General features: G+C 42.6%; 1 protein-coding gene across 1 annotated transcript in view; it reads right to left on the bottom strand.

The window, feature by feature from the left end:
• Nucleotides 1-834: 834 nt before the first annotated feature.
• The window catches only part of LOC116831694 (cryptochrome-1-like), a 54,617-nt gene continuing 33,217 nt past the window's right edge, over nucleotides 835-22,234 (bottom strand). Inside the window, exons 5-11 of the mRNA XM_075064965.1 lie at nucleotides 21,227-21,367; nucleotides 19,331-19,501; nucleotides 15,516-15,656; nucleotides 14,598-14,749; nucleotides 13,680-13,777; nucleotides 9,043-9,153; nucleotides 835-3,447 (exon numbers count right to left, since the gene is read on the bottom strand). Coding sequence (XP_074921066.1) covers nucleotides 3,350-3,447; nucleotides 9,043-9,153; nucleotides 13,680-13,777; nucleotides 14,598-14,749; nucleotides 15,516-15,656; nucleotides 19,331-19,501; nucleotides 21,227-21,367 — 912 coding nt within the window. The 3' untranslated portion in view covers nucleotides 835-3,349. The remainder of the gene's footprint in view (nucleotides 3,448-9,042; nucleotides 9,154-13,679; nucleotides 13,778-14,597; nucleotides 14,750-15,515; nucleotides 15,657-19,330; nucleotides 19,502-21,226; nucleotides 21,368-22,234) is intronic.

Genomic DNA, 22,234 nt, shown 5'->3' with positions numbered 1-22,234 from the left:
TTTACAAAATGGCTAAGTGACTAGGCTCCTAAGTCCTATTTTCAAAAGTGACTCAGGCACTTAGGAGGGTAAGTTTTATTGAAAGTCCCTGTGGCTTAGACTCCTAACTAACTTAGTGATTTTTGAAAATTTTACACATCGTCCTTTAGCTCAAGCTGTGAAGTTTCTACCATTGAACGTCTTGGGTTTAAACCTTATTATCAATCCAAGCAGGGTTAGTTACAAAATGTTGCCTTATGCAGGGTTTCAACTCCAGTAGACCCCACATGCTCAGGATGAGTGTCCCCAGATGGCGGAAGCATGTAACTCACCCTAGGAAAGAAACTGCCTTTGTCTCCCTTCACGGGCTGGTCCAAAAAATACAGGTTTATGAATCTGATACTGTTTAACAGCTAGTGCATTTATTCCTTTAGCTCAAGCAGTAATTCTTGTGCTTTTAGCAGTGAAGGGCCCAAGTTCAAACCGGTTGTCAGCCTAAGTGGAGTCAGTACAATCTCTTATTAACATTCCTGGGTCACCCTTTATTACATGACGTCATTTAGAATTTAAGGGTGAGATCTTCACTCTTGCTCTGGCCCATTTACACTGGATAAAAGGAGCAGAGCAGAGTAAAAGGGCCCTAAAAGCTTGGATGCAGTTGGGGAACGAACTGCAGAAGACAATAAGTAAGATGGCAAGTGTCCAATATAGGCAACTTTGGCCACAATGTAAACACAGACCTCCCCAAAAATAAGCTGCATAGAAAAATAATACCACGAGCTATAATAAATGTTATTCTGCCTGAAAACAAAAAGTTGGCTTTTTCGTGTATAAAACAAACATAACATCACCCAGTATGGTGAATTATTTTGTATTTAAGGCACTCATCACTTTGGTAGCTGAGTGCGCTTTGCATGGCTTAAATTCAGTCACTACCATTGCCAAATATGAACAGTCAAACATTACATTCAAGGGAACAGAGAAAGACTGATCAGTTGGCTATGTGCTCAGGGTACCATAATTCTCCATACGTGGGAAGCCTGCACAGCGGGATGTGTGGCCAAGTTTACATTTAATTATTGTTGGCCTTTTGCCAAGCAGTGGCAGATTTCAGGGTCTTTTAAGTCAGGTTCCTCCTGGAGAAGAAATTGGTGATATGGATTTTGTTTATTTTCAAAATGTACCCAAGTCCTGTTCCCTTGAACAAGTGGTCACAAACTCTGTGAAGGTAACTGCCTCCTGCAGAAACTTCAGCTAAAGCACCACTGCTTTGTGACCAGGAAGCAGATGTCTCAGGTCTCCATTTCTTTTGGAATCTTTGTGCTCAACACATTGTTCCTCACTTCTGCTTCAGCTTCTGGGCTTTATCTGGGCACTCCCATGTCTAAACCTGCTCACCTAGCACTACATAGCTCAAAAGGTGAGTATGGGCATCAACCCTCCTTCTGTACAACTGCTTTGCAATACAAAGGACCTTCAGAAAGTGTTAAACTACCCACAAGAGAGTGTTTTAACCCACACAATCCCCTTACTAGCTGATTGGGTGCTTAATATGGTTAATTTAAACTCTTTCTATGGAGAGTTTCAAGCCTATACATCAATGATTTAATGTATATGAGATCAGTACCTACTGGCATAACAATATATTTCTGGTGGTAATGAATTTAGGAGATATTGAACTGCTACTAAAGTCCTATCTCTGGCTATCCCAAGTGTCACCTTTAAGATAGTTAGTTACAATGCTCTTTATAAGCATAGATCAAAGATGGAAAGGTGCTCTTTTAGGTAGTGAGATTTTAGGCCTAGGCCATATGGGCCTTGTGAGTAATGACTGACACCTTGATTATGACAAGGCAAGACCCACATCCAAGCCCCCATTTCCACCTGTAGTTGGCAAAGATATTCTGGACACTAATGCAGTTTGTATGGCTAGGAGCAGTGAGGAGTCTAGTTAAACCCCAAGACTGTAGGTATTGACCACATCTGAGCAGATGGAGCAGTAATGAATTGCACCAGTGCTTCCTCTCAAAAATACTTTCCCTTGCTAATCATATAATATCAGGATTGGAAGGAACCTCAGGAGATCATCTAGTCCAACCTGCTGCTCAAAGCAGGACCAATCTCCAACTAGCCCTCTCAAGAATTGAACTCATAGCCCTGGATTTAGCAGGCCAATACTCAAACCACTGAGCTATCCCTTGCTCCATAAGCAGCATCTCCATCTTCTCCCACATAAGTTTTAGAGAACTGGCTTTCGTCCAGGTCCCCTAGTAACTACTATGTCTGACGAAGAACTGTAGAGCTGAATATCATCCGCGTGCCATCTCTTCCCGCAGCAGCTTCATGTAGACTTTGTACAGCAGAGGTGACAGGACTGATCCCCTTCAGGCCTGTGAAGCTCTGTGATTTTATTAATTCCTGCCAGGTCCTGCAGATGTACTAGCAACGCCTTGTCATGAGCATTGTCAAAGGCCACTGAATGATCCAGCATTATCACTAGAAATGTCTGACCTCTCTCCATGGCCTGTTGATTGTCATGATTCGTGCCATTTCCGTACTAGGTTCATGGGCTCTTTGGGATGAAGGAACTTGGAGATGCCAGATTGCACTGGAGTTGCCCTTCCCACCAGTCCCTCAAGGAGTTGTCCCAGAGACACAGGAGGACACCATGCATGATGGTGGATTGTTCTGTGGACTCTACTTTGCATAAGTCAGAAACTTCAACAATAACAACAACAAAAATCTATTTAAAACAAAACCACCAACCCCCTCCCCAAATAAAACCTCCAACCAGACAATGGGCTACTCTACTTCTCTTTGAAATTTCACAAACATTTCAATTTAAACTGACTTTTTGCTTGCATTCAATTAACAAAAAAGTCTCGTATTTTTTTCAGGAACTTACTGATGGCATATGGTGCTGCTATCGAAAATTGGGTTGCAGCCCCAGTTTCACAAGGTATTGAGCACATGTCTAACTTTAAGTACATGGGTAGTCATATGGAAACCAATGGGACTGCATGCGACCTTAACATTTCCACACGGACATTAGTACACGTTGCTGAATTGAGCACTGTGAGCCCACAGGTAGGGTTGCCACACACAACCAAGTGCAGTTTTAGGGTTGGTCTACACAGAGCAGTAATATAAACGTGCAGGGGAGGGTAGGGCGTGATTTTTAAAGTGCACTGAATTGCACATTAGTTGGTCTGTGTATTACCTGCCAGTGCACACTAAATGTTCCCAAATGCACTTAAATATAGTACAAGCCATTCATCCAGTACAATCACTAACTGTTCACATGATTCCCCCAACAAGAATCTGGATCTTCTCTTTGCCATTCTGCTGATCTTGGTTAAGTCCTTAGAATCTATGTCTGTTCTCTGTTCCTGGCATGTTTTCCTTTCTTTGAATTTTCTTCAGAGCGTTCACGCTTTAGCCCCATTTCCATTGGATCATCCATGTCATCTAGGGAGGGGGAGAAAAAGGAAAAGCATAAAACTACTGCACAAAAGCAGATTTGTGGGTAGAGCGCTGGACAGGGACTCAAGAGACCTGGGTTTTATTTTCAGCTCTGCCACTGACTTGCAGGGGGACCTTGGGCAAGTCACTTCCCCACACCTCCGCAAATTTCAAGTGGCTAAAGCAGGACACACCACCACTCAGGTTTGGCCCATCTGCCCCTCCATAGATGGAGACAGAGAGACAGCTGGACCAAACCTGAGTGGCGCTGCAACCCTATGTGCCAGGTCACAATGCCACCTAATTTGAGGTCCTAAGGCAAACTGTAATTCCCCCCCCCATCAGCCTTGAATGCGGTAAATGTTCACTTCAGCTGGTACAGGGAGAATTTTGGGGGTCAAAGCAAGGAAGACCTGGGACTGTTGGGAGGTCTGCGTGCCCCTCTCAGTGCCTCAGTTTCCCCATCTGTAAAATGGGGATAATGATACTGATCTCCTTTCCAAAGTGCTTTGAAATTTACTTAAAGTGCCATATAAGATCTAGGTAGGATTATTATTTCTATGGCTCTATCAGATGTGATGTCCATGATGATTGCTGGCAGGTAAAATTATAGAGCACACGTACAAATGTCTTAAATTGGCAGGCAATATGAATGATCTGGGAGCCAGGAACTCTATAGTTTCACTGCTGACTGACACTGACAAGCCACTTATATCTGTAATAGGGGTAATAGTACTTGCCTACATCACAGGGTTGGTCGGGGGATTAATTGGTGAATGTATAGTTCTGACTGTGAGGAGCTAACCGCTAATATGCATTCATCTTGGCATGGTAATGTGCAGGAATGGGAATGATTTGTTCCGTCTGAACATACAAATTAATAAGGAGATGCTTAGAACTATCAATCACTGTTTAGTTGATTTATGGAATATCTACATTGATCACTAGAGAACACTTAGATCTAATGATACAGTTGTAGCTGTATTTATGGGTGGGATTCCCCTTGTGCAGAGGGGTCAGCACAAGACCTGGTCCTATCGCTTAAATTCTATTTCAAGGGCTTACAGTGGGCCTTGAGTGGTGCCTTGGGTGGCATAGTGGATAATAAAACTTTCTGTGAGTTCAGGCTAATCCAAACTAGTTGGGTTTTCATCTATATTCCTCAGAGAAGCAACAGAACCAACGAAGCTGTAATTTCAGGCGGTCATTCAAAGCCCTTTCTCTCCCTACTTTGTCAGCAATGGAATCAAAGAGACACCTCCTTTCATTGTATTCACTATGAAACCCACTCTGACACCCTTAGTTGGAATGAATACTATTCACTCCCACTGAGCTTAATGGGACATGTCTTCTAAGTACTACTTAACAAGACCAAAGAATGTAGAATTTGGCCTAGGGGAAATAATATGAAAGAAGCCACCTATTTCACACCACTGTATTTAGTCAATGACTTCTAGAAGGATTTTTTGTTTGTGTGTATGGGAGGAGGGATAGGGGACAGAGAAGGCTTTTTAAAAGATCTTGTTTCACAGCATATAAAACAGTTCTCTGTGAAATTTCTCAAATATATTAAGGTACCGACAGCACCTTTCAGATTTCTATTACTATGGGATACATACAATTACCCAAGAAAAAAGAATATGGAGAAATGGAATCATCTTCAGAAAAGATGACCCGGGAGAGATACCTTTGATCAAAAACTTTTATTTCCCTGTTCCAATTGTTCATTCACTAGCTATTTATACTTTATCAGCTGTCTTACAGCTTTACACATCTCTATACTATGTGCAGTCTCAGGTTTATTGTGTAAGTTCTCCAATAACATTTGATTCCCTTTGATACACATTTGTTTCTAGAGTCACAATTTTTTATCAGACTTCAAAAGAAAATTAGGAAATGTTATGCTTTAAAGGCCCTGATCCTGCACCTGGATCTGTGCAAACAGACCCCATGCCCATATACAGCTCAATTGAAAGGAGCACCCAGAGAAGTTTCCCAGATACTTTTTGTGGTTCAGATTTATCGAATATCACATTTGGAGCATAAGCACCACATTTACTTACATCAAGTGCATTTCTCAAAATATTTTAGGTCAGATTCTCAGCAAATGTCAATCAAGGGAACACCATTTCAAAGGAGCTATGCAGATTTACATCAACTGAACATCTTTCACTAAATCTAATTAGTTACGTGTGGTATATTCTGATCTCTGAACGTAAATCCCATAGTTATTACTATTAAGAAAAAAATTATTAGGAATAAAAAATTGAGGCTTGAGTTGCAGGAAGGAATTAGAATAATTTGATTAAAAATGTTCACCTTCTATTTCTTGAATCTGAATGGTATGGGGCATAAGGGGTTTCAGAAGATCTCTCAGACATGCCTACACAATGTTTGCTCTGACTCCTTGATTCGTTATATATGAAGTTAATCAATTTTAGCAAAGAAGAGAAAAGATGAATATATTTAGTGTTGTAAGACAGCAACTCCACTCGACTCTGTCAAAGGCTTTTCTGTAACCATCTCTTTTTCATAACTGTCTCAAAAGAATTTCCTTGAGGCTAAAATCTTCACGTGTGTTAGCTCAAAAGTGATTTACCACACTGGATCAGATCAATGCTATATATAGTCCTGTATCCCACCTGCTGTCATACTGGATCAATTCAATGGAACATCTAATCGAGTACAATGTCTGACAGGTTTTGGGGGGATGCCCAATATTTGTGGGGCACAAAGCTCAGCTCTGAGGGGGCACACCAGAAGGCAAATGGCAGATCTTCTGTCCTCCTCACTTGCTGAGGTTGTGTAAATGGTTGCCGAGCCCTCTCTAGCCTTCAGCTTGGAATAACCTACTCAGAGGCACTGATATCACAAGGAGCTGATCAGCTGAGTAACAGGAGGCCATTTTTGCAGTCAATTTTCAGACCAGAGCCACAATTTAAGATACCTATGATAAAATTGTCCCATTTGACTGAATGGTAAATTAGGGAGTCTGAATTTGTCTATTTACAGCCAAGAGGTAAAAGAATTTCTCTTAGCTCAGAGATATTCCAGAAAGACAATTCCTACTTTGGTAAAATCTCACTTTGTATTAAGGGGAGAGTAGGCCTATGGCACAAATTATATGCCAAACATAAATTTAAACAAGGAAGTTTATGGATTTCCACAGCAATAGGAAATGAATTCCCTGGTAAACATGGCATGGGAGGGAAAAGTTTTATCTAACGGCAGGAGTTAAGACCTAGAATAATTATGATATTTTTAATGATCAGAAACAAAAATGCTGAACAGAGAGTTTTATAACTGTACAGTCAATGAAAAAGCTTCATGTTCAGCATGTTTCACTAAAGGCTCCTAGTTTCACTGCGGCCCCTTGAAACACATGTCTTTAAAAGCAGATGTACCCAGCAATTCTATTAGGTTTAACACTAACAACTAACAATAAGACCTTGACATCAATATGACACACACTCAGGAACAAGAATGGGTTCTAGGAGCCCAGTAAGTTATGATTTTAAACAAACTCAGGCTGATATTTGAGAGAAGCATTTCATTCTGACATCATATAGCATTTTTCACAAGATTACAATGAATTTATGCAAGAAATGTAAAATTTGAGCCCTGTATCTTTTTCTTCTATATCCATCTATATCATCCAAAATCCATGACCTTTGGGAAGGAATCTGCTCAGTCATACTCCAGATGTTTCAGTCCACAATCCCTCATGAACTCGAGGTCTCTTTAGGGTGTAATAAGCCAAGGAGTCTAACTAAATCACATATTAAAAGCACATCACGCTCCTTTGTTCTTACCAAAACAAAATGGATACTTAATATACCACGTCTGGAAATCTGGATAGTTCTGATTAATCCTAGTGAATACTCAGTTTATGCCAACTAACCATTTCGTTTTTACATTCCTCAGCAAATGTAACCCTTTCAGTACCAGTGCACATACAGCACTTTCTTCTGTTTCCATTCACTCCCACAAAGTTGTAATCCTTTCAATGACAGCATAAATGATGCCATTCTCCCCCTCTTTTCCCATTTGGGCACAATTTTTTTGTGCATTTGTGTGAATGTGTATGTGTGCAACGTATAGAGAAGAAATGAGAACTCTGCATTCCTCATTGTTAACAAACATTTTATACAGAGGTGATCATTTGGTCCACTAGTGACCAGATTTGTAAATCAGTATTTTGATGGTATGTAATCTATATTGGCTGTACAGATGAAGTATACTGGCTGGTGATATTGTAGTTCGGCCTAAGGGGCATACTGGGTTCAAACTGGATTCTCTAGAGACCAGCAGACAAAGAAAGGACTTTTGGATAAAAAGCCTGAGTTTAAACTGACTCAGGGCCTGTTTTCTGATCCAGCAAATGGACAGGACTATCTTTTGCAAAGGAGGGCCCCGGTTCTTCTGAGGAAGGGTTGGAAGGACTTGACCTATTCATGAAGGTTCTTGTTCTGAGCCAAGATGGTTATTAACTTGTGGGTTTGAAGCACTGATCACCTGCCAGAGTCCTAGTTGGCATGATCTCTCATAAGCCTGTTAGCATGGGTATGGGTTCTTTTACTGTCTTTAACGTGTTTTCTCTATAATGCTTTAGCAGAAAGAGCTGTGCTGTAAGTTCACTGTGGATCATTACACTGTTTATAGTCTCTGAGGAGAGAAGTAAAGCAGGCCTGCTTAGGCAGTCTGACTTTGCTAGTGAATTCGCAGTGTAGGCTGGGAGCTGTGCAGCCTGGAAATACCCGGATCAGAAGAGAGAGTGGCACATGTCTCCACCCAAGAGAAGTATTGGCTGGGGATCCAGAAGCCTAAGAGTGGGTTACCTGGCTGGACCACAGAGCGGGAATACAGGTGCATTTGCCCTGAACTGTGACAATCTATAATTCGTTGTGTCCTGCTGAGCAGGTGGAGAAGCATTAAGTGCACCTTGCTGAATCGAGCACTGTAAGCACAAAGGCAGGTTTAGAGTACATGGCCAGGTGCAGATTTAGAAAACCATTTGCAAATCTCTCTTAAATGTCTTACATATCGAGAGATGAAGTAAAATCTGTAATATCACTGTATGCATATTACAATATTCACGTTATTAAAACAACAGGTACGCATTTGGCATGTCAAAGAAAGAGTATCTGATTATAATAATAATACTCTTTCTAAAGATGAGTTAACACCATCTGGAACTGAACAATATCACTGTGGCTAAGAGAGCGTTTTATGATCAGTAGAGCCCTGCAAATCTGCATATATCCGTTTTATATTTACATCTGCAGATGTGGTTGCATTGTTTACCATCTTTGCGGATCATGCATCGGATGCAGATCCAAATTTCTGTATCTGCTCAGGGCTCTAACAGTGAGATAGGGTGCTGGTGTGAATATGGATATATATAAAATGTGGAGTGCAGATCGTAGTCTGATACAAGTTAATTATCACAAGTGCAGATCCCCATTTTTGTATCTGCGCAGGGCTCTAATGATCAGTTATCGGCACAATTCCAGTCACCCTGAAAGAGCACACTAATCCACAACCATGGCTAGTGCTTGTATTGCAATTACACTGAATGTGCAGTCTCATAGCTTATCTTACCTCTTGTGAGCTGTGCTGTTCCATACTGTTCTTCTCTGACCTGTTTCATGAGTTGCAGATTATGGTCACTGGCTTCCTTGTGGTTTAGCATAGGGAGTGGATAATCTTGACCTGACAGAAAATATGGGCAGCCATTTCTACAAATGTGATTTATTTAAACACTATTTTTTCAAAAGGATTTGCACCAAAAATTAAAGTATTTATGCCTTTTTCTTTTTTACTCTTCAACTGAATACAAAATGGTAAGCCTGGAAAGCTGGGAATTAAATTCACCCCTGTACCAAAGGTGTATGCACCACTTCAGTCTGCATTTCTGCTAGTCTCTACATGAGGGCAAGATAATAAGATAACCAGAAATAAGAAGACCTTATTGTGACCCAAGAGCTTCTTGATGCCAAGTGGCAAGGGAGTTACAAAAATATCCTGATTCTTGGTATGTACATTCTGGTTCACCAATGAATGTTGTGTGAGGTCTTAAATGAAAGCCGGAGTAAGGATAAGGATACTATATAAGGAGTTAGATATATATCCCCTGAATATATGTTTTAAAGTCTGTATCAAGGCAGAGTTGAGAAACAGGTTTTCTGTCAGACAAGGGATGTTTATTCACCCGTTTCTCTGTTGAAATGTACATTAAGTATTGTCTCACTCACAATGGGTCTCCCATCACCTGTCTAAGCTGAAAGCAGATGAAGAATTGTAAGAATTTCAGAAAGGAACTAACAGGTAGAGAAACACAGCAGAGGATTATCTTGAGGTACATATCAAGGGTTCACTGGACTTTATCTGGGAAACAAAAAAGCTCATTATCCTACACCAAGGAAGTAAATGAGCAGTATGTTTACATTAATGAAAATGGGATCACAATTAACCTCCACTGAAATGCTGCCCTCGTGACTTTAACTTTTCGGAGGGGAGGTAAACATTTTTAGACAGGAGGTTTGCCTGGTAAGTATAGTCTCTAGAAAATATGTGATGATTTTGTTTTATACATCACTTTTTGTTTCCATTATCCTTACTCACTATCTCTTGAATCTTGAGTCTTTGATAATACACGTATCCTTGTTTGCACTATCAGTGTATCTCAGTGCTGTGATATTGAGCCAGGTGCTGATCCTGTGTTGAATCACACAAGCTGGCATGTGCACTGTTCCCTTGGAGACAGCAAACCTGGTGATTTGGTGAGTGTTCAGGGGATAAGGGGCAGGACACTATAGGGAAACATGTCAAAGGGTCCTGGAGACTGGAGGGCACCTGTTGTTAACCTGCAAGGCAAAGTCAGGGCTGGCATTGCCCAGAAGAAAGTGGTTAGCTGGCAAACAGGCTGATGATGTCAGGGAGCTGACACCCAGTTAAGCTCCAGCAAGCCTCCTTTATCCTGGAGGCAGAGGTGTAACAAGGTGACTCATAGTCCTGTGTACCACAAGAACCGTCACACTTGGATCTTAGTTCCTCCTGTGTCTCTGACACATCAGGAAGTCCAGTTCCTCCACTAACTATGGTTGCTTGTGAGTTGTGGTACTTCCTCCCAGGTGATGCCTGCACATTCAGTATCCTCCATCACTGTTCTTTCTTGGCTTTCCTTTCTTCTTCCTCCCATGGGTATCTAATTCAATGCTTGTTTAGTGTACCTCCCATCTTCCATATGGTATACATGTCCCAACCACCTGAACTTTCTTTCATGGTATTTTCTAATATGTCCTGTCCTGTCGGCACATTTGCTCTTACATTTATTATTTTGTCTTTCTATGAAATGTGTAATATCATGCTCAGCCATCTGTGATGGGCAGCCTCCAATCTCCTTTTGTTAGTCACTGTCATTGTCCAATTCTCTGCCCCATACAGCAGCATGCTTAGTACAACTGCATGGTATAATGTAATCTTTACTTTGGCATAGAAACCTCTGTTTCACCAGATGTTCGTTCTTCCAGAAGTGGTGTTTGCTTTTCCTAGGCTCATATAAATATCTGTATTACAGCCACCTTCAAATGTCATCACATTCCCCAAAGAGCAGAACTCTTCTACCTGTTCAATTTATTTTTCATCCGCCTACAGCCTTGAATCTGTTGTCCAGCTTCCTTTCTTCATAATCTTGGTTCTCTGCATCTACTTTCAATCCCTCTTTTGCTGCTTCCTGTTCCAACTCTGATGTGAGGGCAAGCATTCCGGTCCACGTCATGATTAGTAAAGCAATGTCATCGGCAAAGTCAAGGTTGTGTAACTCATCTCTGCTAACCATCTGACACGATCCATGATGCCTTTTGTTACCCATTTCATCACCCAGTCTACTGCTAATGGATTAGGGATAACACACTCTTGTTTAACTCCTGTCACAATACTGAACCACTCACCCAGGGCTGTATCCAATCTTACCAAACATCTACTTCAGGGGTCGGCAACCTTTCAGAAGTGGTGTGCCTCTGCCTCTGACATGCATCTGACAAGGTGGATATTCACCCACGAAAGCTCATGCTCCAAAACGTCTGTTAGTCTATAAGGTGCCACAGGATTCTTTGCTGCTTTTACAGATCCAGACTAACACGGCTACCCCTCTGATACATTCATTCACTCTAATTTAAGGTTTCGTGTGCCAGTAATACATTTTAACGTTCTTAGAAGGTCTCTTTCTATAAGTCTATAATATACAACTAAACTATTGTTGTATGTAAAGTAAATAAGGTTTTTAAAATGTTTAAGAAGCTTCATTTAAAGTTAAATAAAATGCAGAGCCCCTGGACCAGTGGCCAGAACCCAGGCAGTGTGAGTGCCACTGAAAATCAGCTCGCGTGCTGCCTTCGGCACCCGTGCCATAGGTTGCCTACTCCGACCTACTTCATATAAATTCCTTATTATGTTGATCAGCTTTGTCTGGTATCCCATAGCTTCTAGCAATATTCCACAGGGTCTGTCTGTGGTCACTGCTGAATGCTTTCTTAAAGTCAGTAGAGTTGATTAAGATGGGCGTTTGCCATGCAGTAGCTTTTTTTGATTACCTGTCAAAGACTGAGTATCACTTCACAGAATTATCTCCCTGGATGGAAACAAGCCAAGAAGTTATTGTGTTAATTAGAAAAGTTATTTTAAAATATATTTTGAATTTTTAGCCTGGCAAAACCTGCTTAATGAAAACAGCATTGGTATTTGGGCACCTTTTGGGCAGAGACCATCTTTTTCTTCTGTTTTTGTATAGCACCTTGCACACTGGCACAGTTGCGGCTGCTGCTTGAATATTGTGTCCAGTTCTGGTGCCCACCCTGCAAGAAGGATGTTGATAAATTGGAGAGGAGTCATCAAAGAGCCATGAGAGAGATTAAAGGATTAGAAAACCTGCATTTTAGTGATTGAGCTTCTGGAGTCTATGTATTTAGCTTAACAAAGAGAAGAGTATGGGGTGACTTGATTTTAGTCTATAGCTACTTACACAGGGAACAATGGCTTGCTTAGGAAAGTTCAGAGTGTTGTGTCTGGCATTATAGCTGCGTCTATCGATAGGAGAGGGGACCTTTAAAATCAGAGAAAGAGAGTGGACAAGTAACAGCTGTTCCTTGTTGAAATTTGACATAGCTGAACTCTTCAGTGATAGAAATCAATTATGCTTTTGTCTGTGGCTTCCTTACTCAAGCATTCAGAGAGGATACTGCTGGCATAACCACAGCAGGCCTGCTTGTCACGTATCTATCTTAGGTATTTATATGGCCCCTATTTCTATAGTATCTCAGTGCTTCTTCAGTATCTCACTACATATGAATCTGCACAACATCTGTGAAATAGGGAATTCTGTTTTCCCCATTGTTCAGATACAGAATACACAGAAAAGCTAAATGAGTTCCCTACGGTCACAGAGGAAACCTGTAGAAGAGCAGGGACTTAAACTCTCATCTCCCAGTCATAGGCACCTGCCCTAACCACTGGGCTACCCTTCCTCTCCCTGGTTCATTCCTCAAATACAGACACACAGCAAAATCCTGGCTCCATTGAAGTCAATAGGCGTTTTGCCATTGAATTTCCGGTTTTCAGCCACAATCTCAGCACGTTTTCACTGTGCAAGAACCATTATGAATCCCCATAACCCTCCAGCCCCATCCCTCTTTATCCCAGTGTGAAGACACCACCGCGTGATGTATAGTGGCATATTCAGAGGTAGGATGGCTGAGTGGTTAGGGTGTTAGCCTGGGACTTGGGAGCAGTAGATTCAGTGCCCAGCTCCATCACAGACCTCCTGTGTGAGCCTGGGCCCTTTGTCTCTCTGGGCCTCAACTCCCCATCTGTAATACAAGGATGACAGCACATCTCTACCTTGCAGCAGTGGAGGAGGATACATTGATCATTGCTTGGGATTCAGATACTATGGCAATGGGGCCCACGTGAGTACATCTGACAGACAACCGCCTGAGGGATTGCATTAGGTTTGGCACTCGGGACAATATTAAGGCACAGCAGACCCTGAAGTCATACTGCAGTGTGTAATAACAAGTCATCTTCATCTGAGAGCTGAAACAACCGAAAATGTTAGGCTGATCCATTTCAGAATGTAAGAGCCAAATCCTTGGTTCAAATGTTACGTTTTTGTCTCAAGAAAATACTTATTTCACATAACCGTATCAGTAGCAAAATCCTTAACATGGCCTCAGAATTACCTATAATACATCCTGCCTGCTTCTGTGCCTCTTCTGGTGCTGTCCAAGGTTCGTAGATGTACTTGGAAGGAAAATTCGTTAGCACTGGGAGGTATTTTCTACAAAAAAACAATATACATACATATACATATTTAAATTCTCTAGGCAAATACTTGAGTATTTCAATGCATGAGAGCGCTAAGCAACCATGTTGATATTTCAGCATGTCTCAACTGTATGAGTTTGGGACAGATCTAAATGAATCAGCAGGAGGCAGCAAGGGAAAAAGGAGAATGTATGCTTAGACACAAATACCTAGTTAGCACCGGATTCTGTTCTTATTGAAGTCTATTGTAAAATTGCCAATTACTTAAACATGAGCCTGATCAATATCTTTATCAGCAATGATGAGACACTAATGATCTACAGAGCTTTTCATTGGTAACTCAGAATGTTTCACAAAGATGGTCAGGAGCATGATCCCCATTTTATAGATGGGGAAACTGAGGCACGGAGCGGGGAAAGTGACTTGCCCAAAATCACCCACTGGGCCAGTGGCACAGGCAGGAATAGAACCCAGCTTTCCTGAGTCCCAGTGCAGGCTTCTGCTAAAATGCACAAGGACAGGACCAGAAAGAGTGGTAGGGACTGATAAACTATTGCATTAGAGGAGAAGGATGACCCAGTGGTGAGCGTGCTGGCCTTGGACTTGGAAGACAGATGCTCAATGTTCTGTTCTGCCACAGGCTTCCCATGTGACCTTGGCCAAGTCCCTTAGTCACTCTGTGCCTCATATGTAAAACAGGGATGACAGCTCTGCCCTACCCCACTGGACTACAGGATACTGACAGTGAAGACTGCCAGGTATTCAGATACTACAGTAGCAGGTGCTAAAAAGTACCTAGAATAGTTGGGGGGAAAAAAAAAGGATATTCTTACCGGATATATTGCCCTTCTGGATCTGTGCGTTTGCCAAAGCGCACCGGGCAGAAAATGCGTGTGTACTGATGGAAGAAAGCGCTGGCTGACAGCCACATCCAGTTTCCTGCATTGATGCTGTAATCTGCATCTAACAGCATCTCTTCAAACACCTGTATTTCATGAGAAATTAAAGAGAGAGAAAACAACACATCTTGGGGGTGGGGAACACCTGTGTGGCAAAGAAGTAAAGACTGCAGGTCTGTGAAATAAAGGGCAAAGGCTGTTAAACAGACACTGAAATAGGGTGCTATCCCTTTAAGAGCAGGGGAGGCTGGGAACTATTGGGATATATTACTAGAAGGAAGTCAGTCTAGGCAGGCTATGGAGAAGGAAAGACCTGCAGGCAGCTCGGGGACCTAGGACCTGGTTAGGAGGCATCGGTAGGAACTACGCTAATATGTGCATATGTATTTGTTTTTCTCTCTTGTGGTTAGTAAGCGGGAATTCAGATTTTTATACCTGGAGTCAGGATGCAGGAGATCTGGGTTCTATTCCTGGATCTGCTACTGGCTTGCTGTGCGAGGCTCAGCCAGTCATTTCTCTTTGTGCTTCTAGTTCCCCTCCCAATCTTTGTCTGATTTATTTAGATTATTAGCTCTGCAGAGCAGGAACTGCCTCTTATGATGCATGTATCTGTACACTATCCAGCACAACAGAGCCCATAATCTTACCACAGGAGCACAGTATAATGAAACATTGCCATGAGTGCAGGGGACTGGACTAGAAGACCTTTCGAGGTCCCTTCCAGTCCTACAATTCTATGATTCTATGATTGCTCAACAATTCAAACCCTCCAGAAGGTTTGCTTTTCATAGGGGCTTCATCAAAGCACCTTTAGGAACAGGTCAATGAACAATGAAAGAAAATATTGTGAACCTTCATGCCCTCTTCCCAGCTGATCCAGAGGTCTCCTCGAGTTAGGAAGCAGGCAACAGCATGTCGAGCAAGGTGGTGAATCCAACCTTCCTGATGAAGCTGAGTCATGATAGCATCAATCCATGGAAACCCTGTCTGAGCCTAAAACACGTAAAATATTTCAGTCCTCCTGCTCAATATACACAGTACTCCATTTCCTCCTTCACCTCCTAGAATTGCTTCTTCCCTCTTGCCCTTTCTTTCAACACAGAGACCAGTCACTTTGTCACAGGATCAGGCATTAGGGGCCCAATGTGCAACTCTTGTTCACACTGAAGGGTGACTTAGCCACTGAGGTATGGGATATTCTGGCACAATGGACTAGGGAACAAGAATGAGAATGATTTTAGGGCAGTAGTTCTTGACTTATTTTGTATTACCTGGTCCGCAGGTTGATAACCACAGCGCACCCCTCAGACCCCTCTCCTATGCCCAGTGCCTCCCACTCAGAAACCCCTCCACTAGAGTGGGGCCAGAAATGAAGCCCTAGGTGGGGGGCCGGGCGGCAGGGACTCTGAACCTGGGTCTCTCACGTCCCAGAGGAATATTATAACCACTGCACCAGAAGTTATAGGGAGCAAGCCTCCTCTTCCCCAAAAAGTTTTTTGGGCCCAAACTATTCAGCAAATTTGTTTTGAGTCAACTAAAAACTGTATGTTTCAGCAAATAAACTATTTGTCCAAAATTTTTTCCCCAGCTCTGTGATTCTCCCCTGGCTAGCAACTTGCATCGTCATAGACACCTATGCTAAACAGGTGTCAAGCATTACCAGATAGGAATGATAGCACTTTGCAGAGACAACATAGGGTGCAAGGCTGTGAAGGATTAAACCTGTAGCAGTAGGTCATCAGGGCGATAAGAATATCCAAAGATATTAGGATATTATAAGGAAGATGTTAGGATTCAAATAGCCTATTTTTCAGGAACTACTTGGCTAAATTAGCATATGTAGGCTAATGAGAGGTTAGTTCCTATCCAGTATCAGAGGGGTAGCCATGTTAGTCTGGATCTCTAAAAGCAGCAAAGAGTCCTGTGGCACCTTATAGACTAACAGATGTATTGGAGCATGAGCTTTTGTAGGTGATGCATCCGACGAAATGGGTATTCACCCGTGAAAGTTCATGCTCCAATATGTCTGTTAGTCTATAACGGGGATCAGCAACCTTTCAGAAGTCGTGTGCCGAGTCTTCATTTATTCTCTCTGATTTAAGGTTTTGTGTGCCAGTAATACATTTTAACGTTTGTAGAAGATCTCTTTCTATAAATCTATAATATATAACTAAACTATTGTTATGTAAAGTAAATAAGGTTTTTAAAATGTTTTAAGAAGCTTCAATTAAAATGAAATTAAAATGCCGAGCCCCTTGAACCGGTGGCCAAGACCCGGACAGTGTGAGTGCCACAGAAAATCAGCATGCATGCCGCCCTCAGCACAAGTGCCATAGGTTGCCTACCCCTGGTCTATAAGATGCCACAGGATTCTTTGCTGCTTCAACCTTAAGAAATACTTTTGTGTAGGGGGGTGCTGTATCTTGGGAACTCCATTCTCAAATGAGCCCAATTTTGGAACAGTGATTCTACCCTGCGGTCCCATGATGCACGCCAAATTACAAGGCAATGCGAGTAAGCATGCAGATTTTAGAGCATTTAGAATAGTTGTTCTTTAAACAGTAAGGGCTCCTGAACCTGAACAATGGCAGAGCTGGCGCTTGGCCCTATGTAAAGGTGCTGGAGACCCTCCCCTGGAACTTCAAAGGTGCTCAGACTGCAATGGTAGGGTAGGCATGGACCAGGCAGATAGATGAGCGATACAGGAAAGCGGGAAAGTACTGCTAACTGATATTAATGAATTTAAAATTACTGTAAAAAGCAACAAAGAGTCCTGTGGCACCTTATAGACTAACAGAGCATAAGCTTTCCTGGGGGAATACCCACTTCATCAGACGCATGGGACGATGTGTGTATTCACCCACAAAAGCTCATGCTCCAAAACGTCTGTTAGTCTATAAGGTGCCACAGGACTCTTTGCTGCTTTTATAGTTCCTATCCTGGCACCAACGAAGATCAGTTTCTCTGTGGCCCTGGGAAAGTAATTTCATTGCTCTGTGTCCATCTTCCTATCTGTAAAGCAGTGATAATGACACTTGCCAATGGCTTGGGAGTGCAGTGAGGAGTCAATGCTCATCAAGTGGTTTGAAGAAGAAAAACAGCAAACGATAAGAATATTGATGATGGTTATATGGACACACTGCACTGAGGGGCCTGGATCGGGCTCTTTGTTTGTGTGAGAGCTAGGTATTAATTATTATCATTGTGTACCTCTTATACAGATTAGGTTCCCTGGGTTTTTTTGGTTGGTTGGTTGGAAAACTCTCCAAAGAGTCAGCAGGAAATAAAAAATACCCAGGGGCCATGACGGGTGAAACATTACTGCAAGATCCTGGGGTTGGAACACCAACAGAGTCCTTCATCCCCATCTCCTTCAGGGGCATATACTGAAGACATTGTTAGACCTCCTCCTCCTCCAACCCTTCTGAATTTTCTCATTGGGGTATTAGAGACAGTCAGGAGAACAAGCGGGAATAGGACTCAGAGTTTCCTGGCTTCCAGCCCTGTGCTCAGGTGTCTAAAAGGTGGATGGGCTATGTTCAATTCTCTGGTCAATATAAACCTTGAGGAAGTCAGTCACTTCCTAAGCATTTAATTCTCTATAGTACTTTGGGATACAGTTTGCATGAAGGATACTCTATGAAATGTATGTTGTACCCAGAGGCTTGCTTTTTTTTTTAAATGCTATTCACAGTCCTGTTGAAGGGTCAAAATCCCAATAATATGTAGGTAAGATCTTGACCACAGTCTCTGTTAAGAATCTTTCACACAGGCCCAAACTCCACAGCCTGGTCTGAGGCACAAGGCCTAGTTAACAATGGACAATACATGGCTAAAGAAAAGCTGGGATAAGCAGGAAACAACCTTGTTTGTTCAGCTATACATAAAATAAGCTGAAACAGCATAACTCCAGGTGGGGAGCAGTAATTAGGAGGCTTATCATGAGTTATAGTCACATAACTCACTGAGAGGGGCCTTAAAGTCTGCTCCCTGGTTCAGGGAAAGATAACTGTACATACTCCCCGAGTGCCGACCAGGGTTCAGGGAGAAGCCTGACGTGACAGCCTGAGTTATGGCATCTGTCCCTCACAGATGCCAATCCTAGTTCGCAGGAACGCATTGGTAAACCATACACGATTGTCATTGCTGTTGACTGTTCTTTTTGCTTTAAGACCCTCCAGGAATGTACCTGGGGGCCAATCTGTCTGGAAAGAGCCACTGTCATTCCTTTGGACCTGAAATCAGGATTTAACTTATACATTGCAAGAGGAGAATTTTGAGTGATAACAGCTGTGTATTAGCAAATACGTTAACCTGAGCTATGGACGGAGCCATTATGTAATCTTTCAGGCTATTGGCTTATTGTGCTCATTTTGTCTTGCTGCTAGAACCTATCCAGGGACTCCGGAACTCCCACTCCGTCGCTTCTCTCCACCCATTGGCACTCTATATAATCTATTCTAATCAATTGTTTAGCAGTGGCTGACTGAGCCTAATAAGCGAAGTGACTCTCCAACAGCGCTGTGTGTAATAAACCCTCATGCTTGACTGTACACAGTGTCAAACTTCTGTTCCTTCACCTGTGGCATACATTGTGCTGCATTAGAAATAGCCAACAAGAGAAATAAATGCATCAGTTCTACTCAAATGGGAATGCAGCACATTACCATTCTCCACTTGTGGAGTCTCTCTGCATCTTGGTACCAGTTGATCTGAAGGCAAATGGGGTTCCCCGCCATTTTGGTAAAGTTTGGTGTTGCTGATGCCACTGTATAGAAGAATTCTCTCCACAGAAGCTGTCCTTGAAGTGACACAGGTGGCAGAGAGTGGTTTTTTGACTGCAACAGAGACATAGGGCCATTAACTTCAGTTGTGCCACAACAATTTATGCCAGCTGATGATCTGGCCCAGATAATATAGCTGAAAATATCTGCTAGCTTTATAGCACTTTACTGTTGAATCCAAGGAGCCAGGGTTTGAAACAAAGTTTCCAGCACCAAAACAGAGTGAGCTGAAAACCTCTAAAACTCAATATTCCCTGACCTTCTAGAATAATTTTCTGCAACACCCTGACCTTCCAGGATAGATTCATACTGGGATTTCTTGCTGCAGCAAAAATAAAAACCCAAGATTCCTTAAACCAGACACGCACTGATTGATACATAGTTGCTTGGATTCATGCCCTGAAGAAGAGTAGCCTTTTAAAAAAAGTTAATTAGAACCCCCTTCCCACAAATGGATCCCCCAGATGGATCTGCCAAATGGACCTCTGCGCCCATACAGACTGTGAAACAGTCTCCATGTAGGGTGGCATTTTCCAGGCTTGTTCTCAATGGTAATTTCTCAAAGGTTGTGCAAATTCTGGACATCTGTTTTTGAGTTATGCACTGATATTTTTGCAAATACAAGATTTAAGATTTGCAAAGGAGGACAAACTTGATGTTGTTTAGCTTGACCGGCAGCCAAAACATCCTTAGGTTTTGTTGACTGAGAACCCCACTTAACTCTGGGATGACACCTTTAGCTAAATTTTAGCTGGTTGAGTTACACCCTAGGCTTCTTCTCCTCCCTCCAATTTGATTACTTTAGCCTGTGCTAAAGGACAGTTGCTTTGGGCATGGTTACACTTGCAGATGTAGAGCACTTGGAGTTAAACCAGCCTTCGTAGAGCACAGTAGGGAAGGCGCTGTAGTCTGTCCACACTGACAGCGCACTGGCATGGCCACATTAGCAGGTCTTGCAACAGCCATAGAGAGCAGTGCATTGTGGTAGCTATCCCAGCATGCAAGTGGCTGCAATGTGCTTTTCAAAGGAGTGGAGTGGAGTGTGACAGGGAGTGTGTTGTATGTATGTAGGGGGAGAGAGAGTGGGTTTTGGGGGAGCTGAGAGCATGTCGGCATGCTGTCTTGTAAGTTCAGACAGCAGCAGACCTCTCCCTCCCCCCTCGCCTCTCTCTCTCTCACACAGCATTCCACAGTAATGGTTACTTTGTCTCGGAGCAGATAAGCAGCTGGCTGTCAAACAGAGCTTTCAAAGGGCATATCCAAAACAATGACAAGAGGGGCCACTTGACTTAAGGGCATTATGGGACATTTTCGGAGGCTAATCAGAGCACAGTAATGCAACATCTCGTTCACACTGACACTGGGGCGCTCCAGCGGGGGTGCATCAAACATTATTCTACTCACCGAGGTAGAGTACCAGAAGCGCTCTAGCCGCGGAGTCAGAGTGCTCTACGTGCCTTGCCAGTGTGGATGGGTAGTGAGCTAGTGCGCCTGGGGCTCCTTTAATGCACTGTAACTCGCAAGGGTAGCCAAGGCCTTTGTCTTGGCTGCAATTTTAGCCAGTGTTAATTAGATGGAGCTAGGTAACACGAGCTAACATCACACCTTGAAATCCTCGTCAGGGCAAAGCTTTAATCTGTTTAAGGATAATATTCCAAACAATATCTAAAGCCACTTTGCACTATTAATACGACTGTTGCTGAGGAGGAGACTAGTCGGCTTTAGGAAACTGTTAGATAACCATTGTGTTGGCTTGATTTGCACACGGCATTTTCTTACCTGAGCATAAATGTTTGATAGTCTATAAAAAAAACTCCGAACTGACAAACAACCCAAGCTGAAATAGGGACTCAGTCCTGTAGTACTCGGAAGCAGAGAATTTGGAATTGTTTTTGGTTTAGTAAAATTTGCTATCCAGCCCTAAAAAAAAAGAAAAAGAAAAAAAAAAGAACCAATTTTAGGCAGAACACCACAACGTATGTCCTGTTAATGAAACAGAAAAGAGCTGTGGGCAGATGGCTTCCCCACTATACTCCAAACACAGGCCACACAAGTTGTGCCCCTTCCTGGAGGTGGCATTATGTGTGAAAAGAACTCAAATCAAAATGAAATACAAAATGTAACCCGCTCAGCCCACACTCTAAATCTCCCAGGGAAAGCCACTCCCACTTTTCTTATAGCTAGTAGGGAAATTTCCCCCCTGCAATTGTGAATCAGCAAAAGCCATTTTCCAGCAGGATCATCACCTGCCAAGAGGATGAGACTTTACAGCCTGTTACAAGAATCCATTTGATACCTATGAGACAAGCCTATGTAACCAAACACAATGGTTTGTTTGCACTAGTAGGTGGCATGGGAGGTCTCTACTGAGAGCCAGTAGCCCACTGGTCATTAGAATCATTTCAAAATGAATATATTGCTAATTGTTTGCAGTTTTGTTGTAGCCATGCTGGTCCCACAGTATTAGAGAGACTGAGGGAATATTGAGGGAATATCTTTTATTGGACTAACTTCTGTTGGTGAGAGAGACAAAGCTTTCAGGCTCCACAGAGCTCTTCTTCAGATCTAGAAAGGCAATCTGAGGCTACGTCTTCACTACCCGCCGTATTGGTGGGTAGCATACGATCCTTGAATGCGCTTATATCGATTTTGGAACTCCACCAAGCCAAGCAGAGTTGCGGAAACGACAGGGGGAGCCGCGGACATCGATCCCGCGCCATGAGGACGGTGAGTAATTCGATCTTAGATACTTCGACTTCAGCTGCGTTATTCATGTAGCTGAAGTTG

The sequence above is a fragment of the Chelonoidis abingdonii genome, chromosome 4, assembly GCF_003597395.2.
Source record: "Chelonoidis abingdonii isolate Lonesome George chromosome 4, CheloAbing_2.0, whole genome shotgun sequence".
In the NCBI taxonomy this organism is placed as follows: domain Eukaryota; kingdom Metazoa; phylum Chordata; order Testudines; family Testudinidae; genus Chelonoidis; species Chelonoidis abingdonii.
The sequence above is the reverse complement of the archived record's forward strand: the minus strand, read 5'-3'. Positions and strand labels throughout refer to the sequence as shown.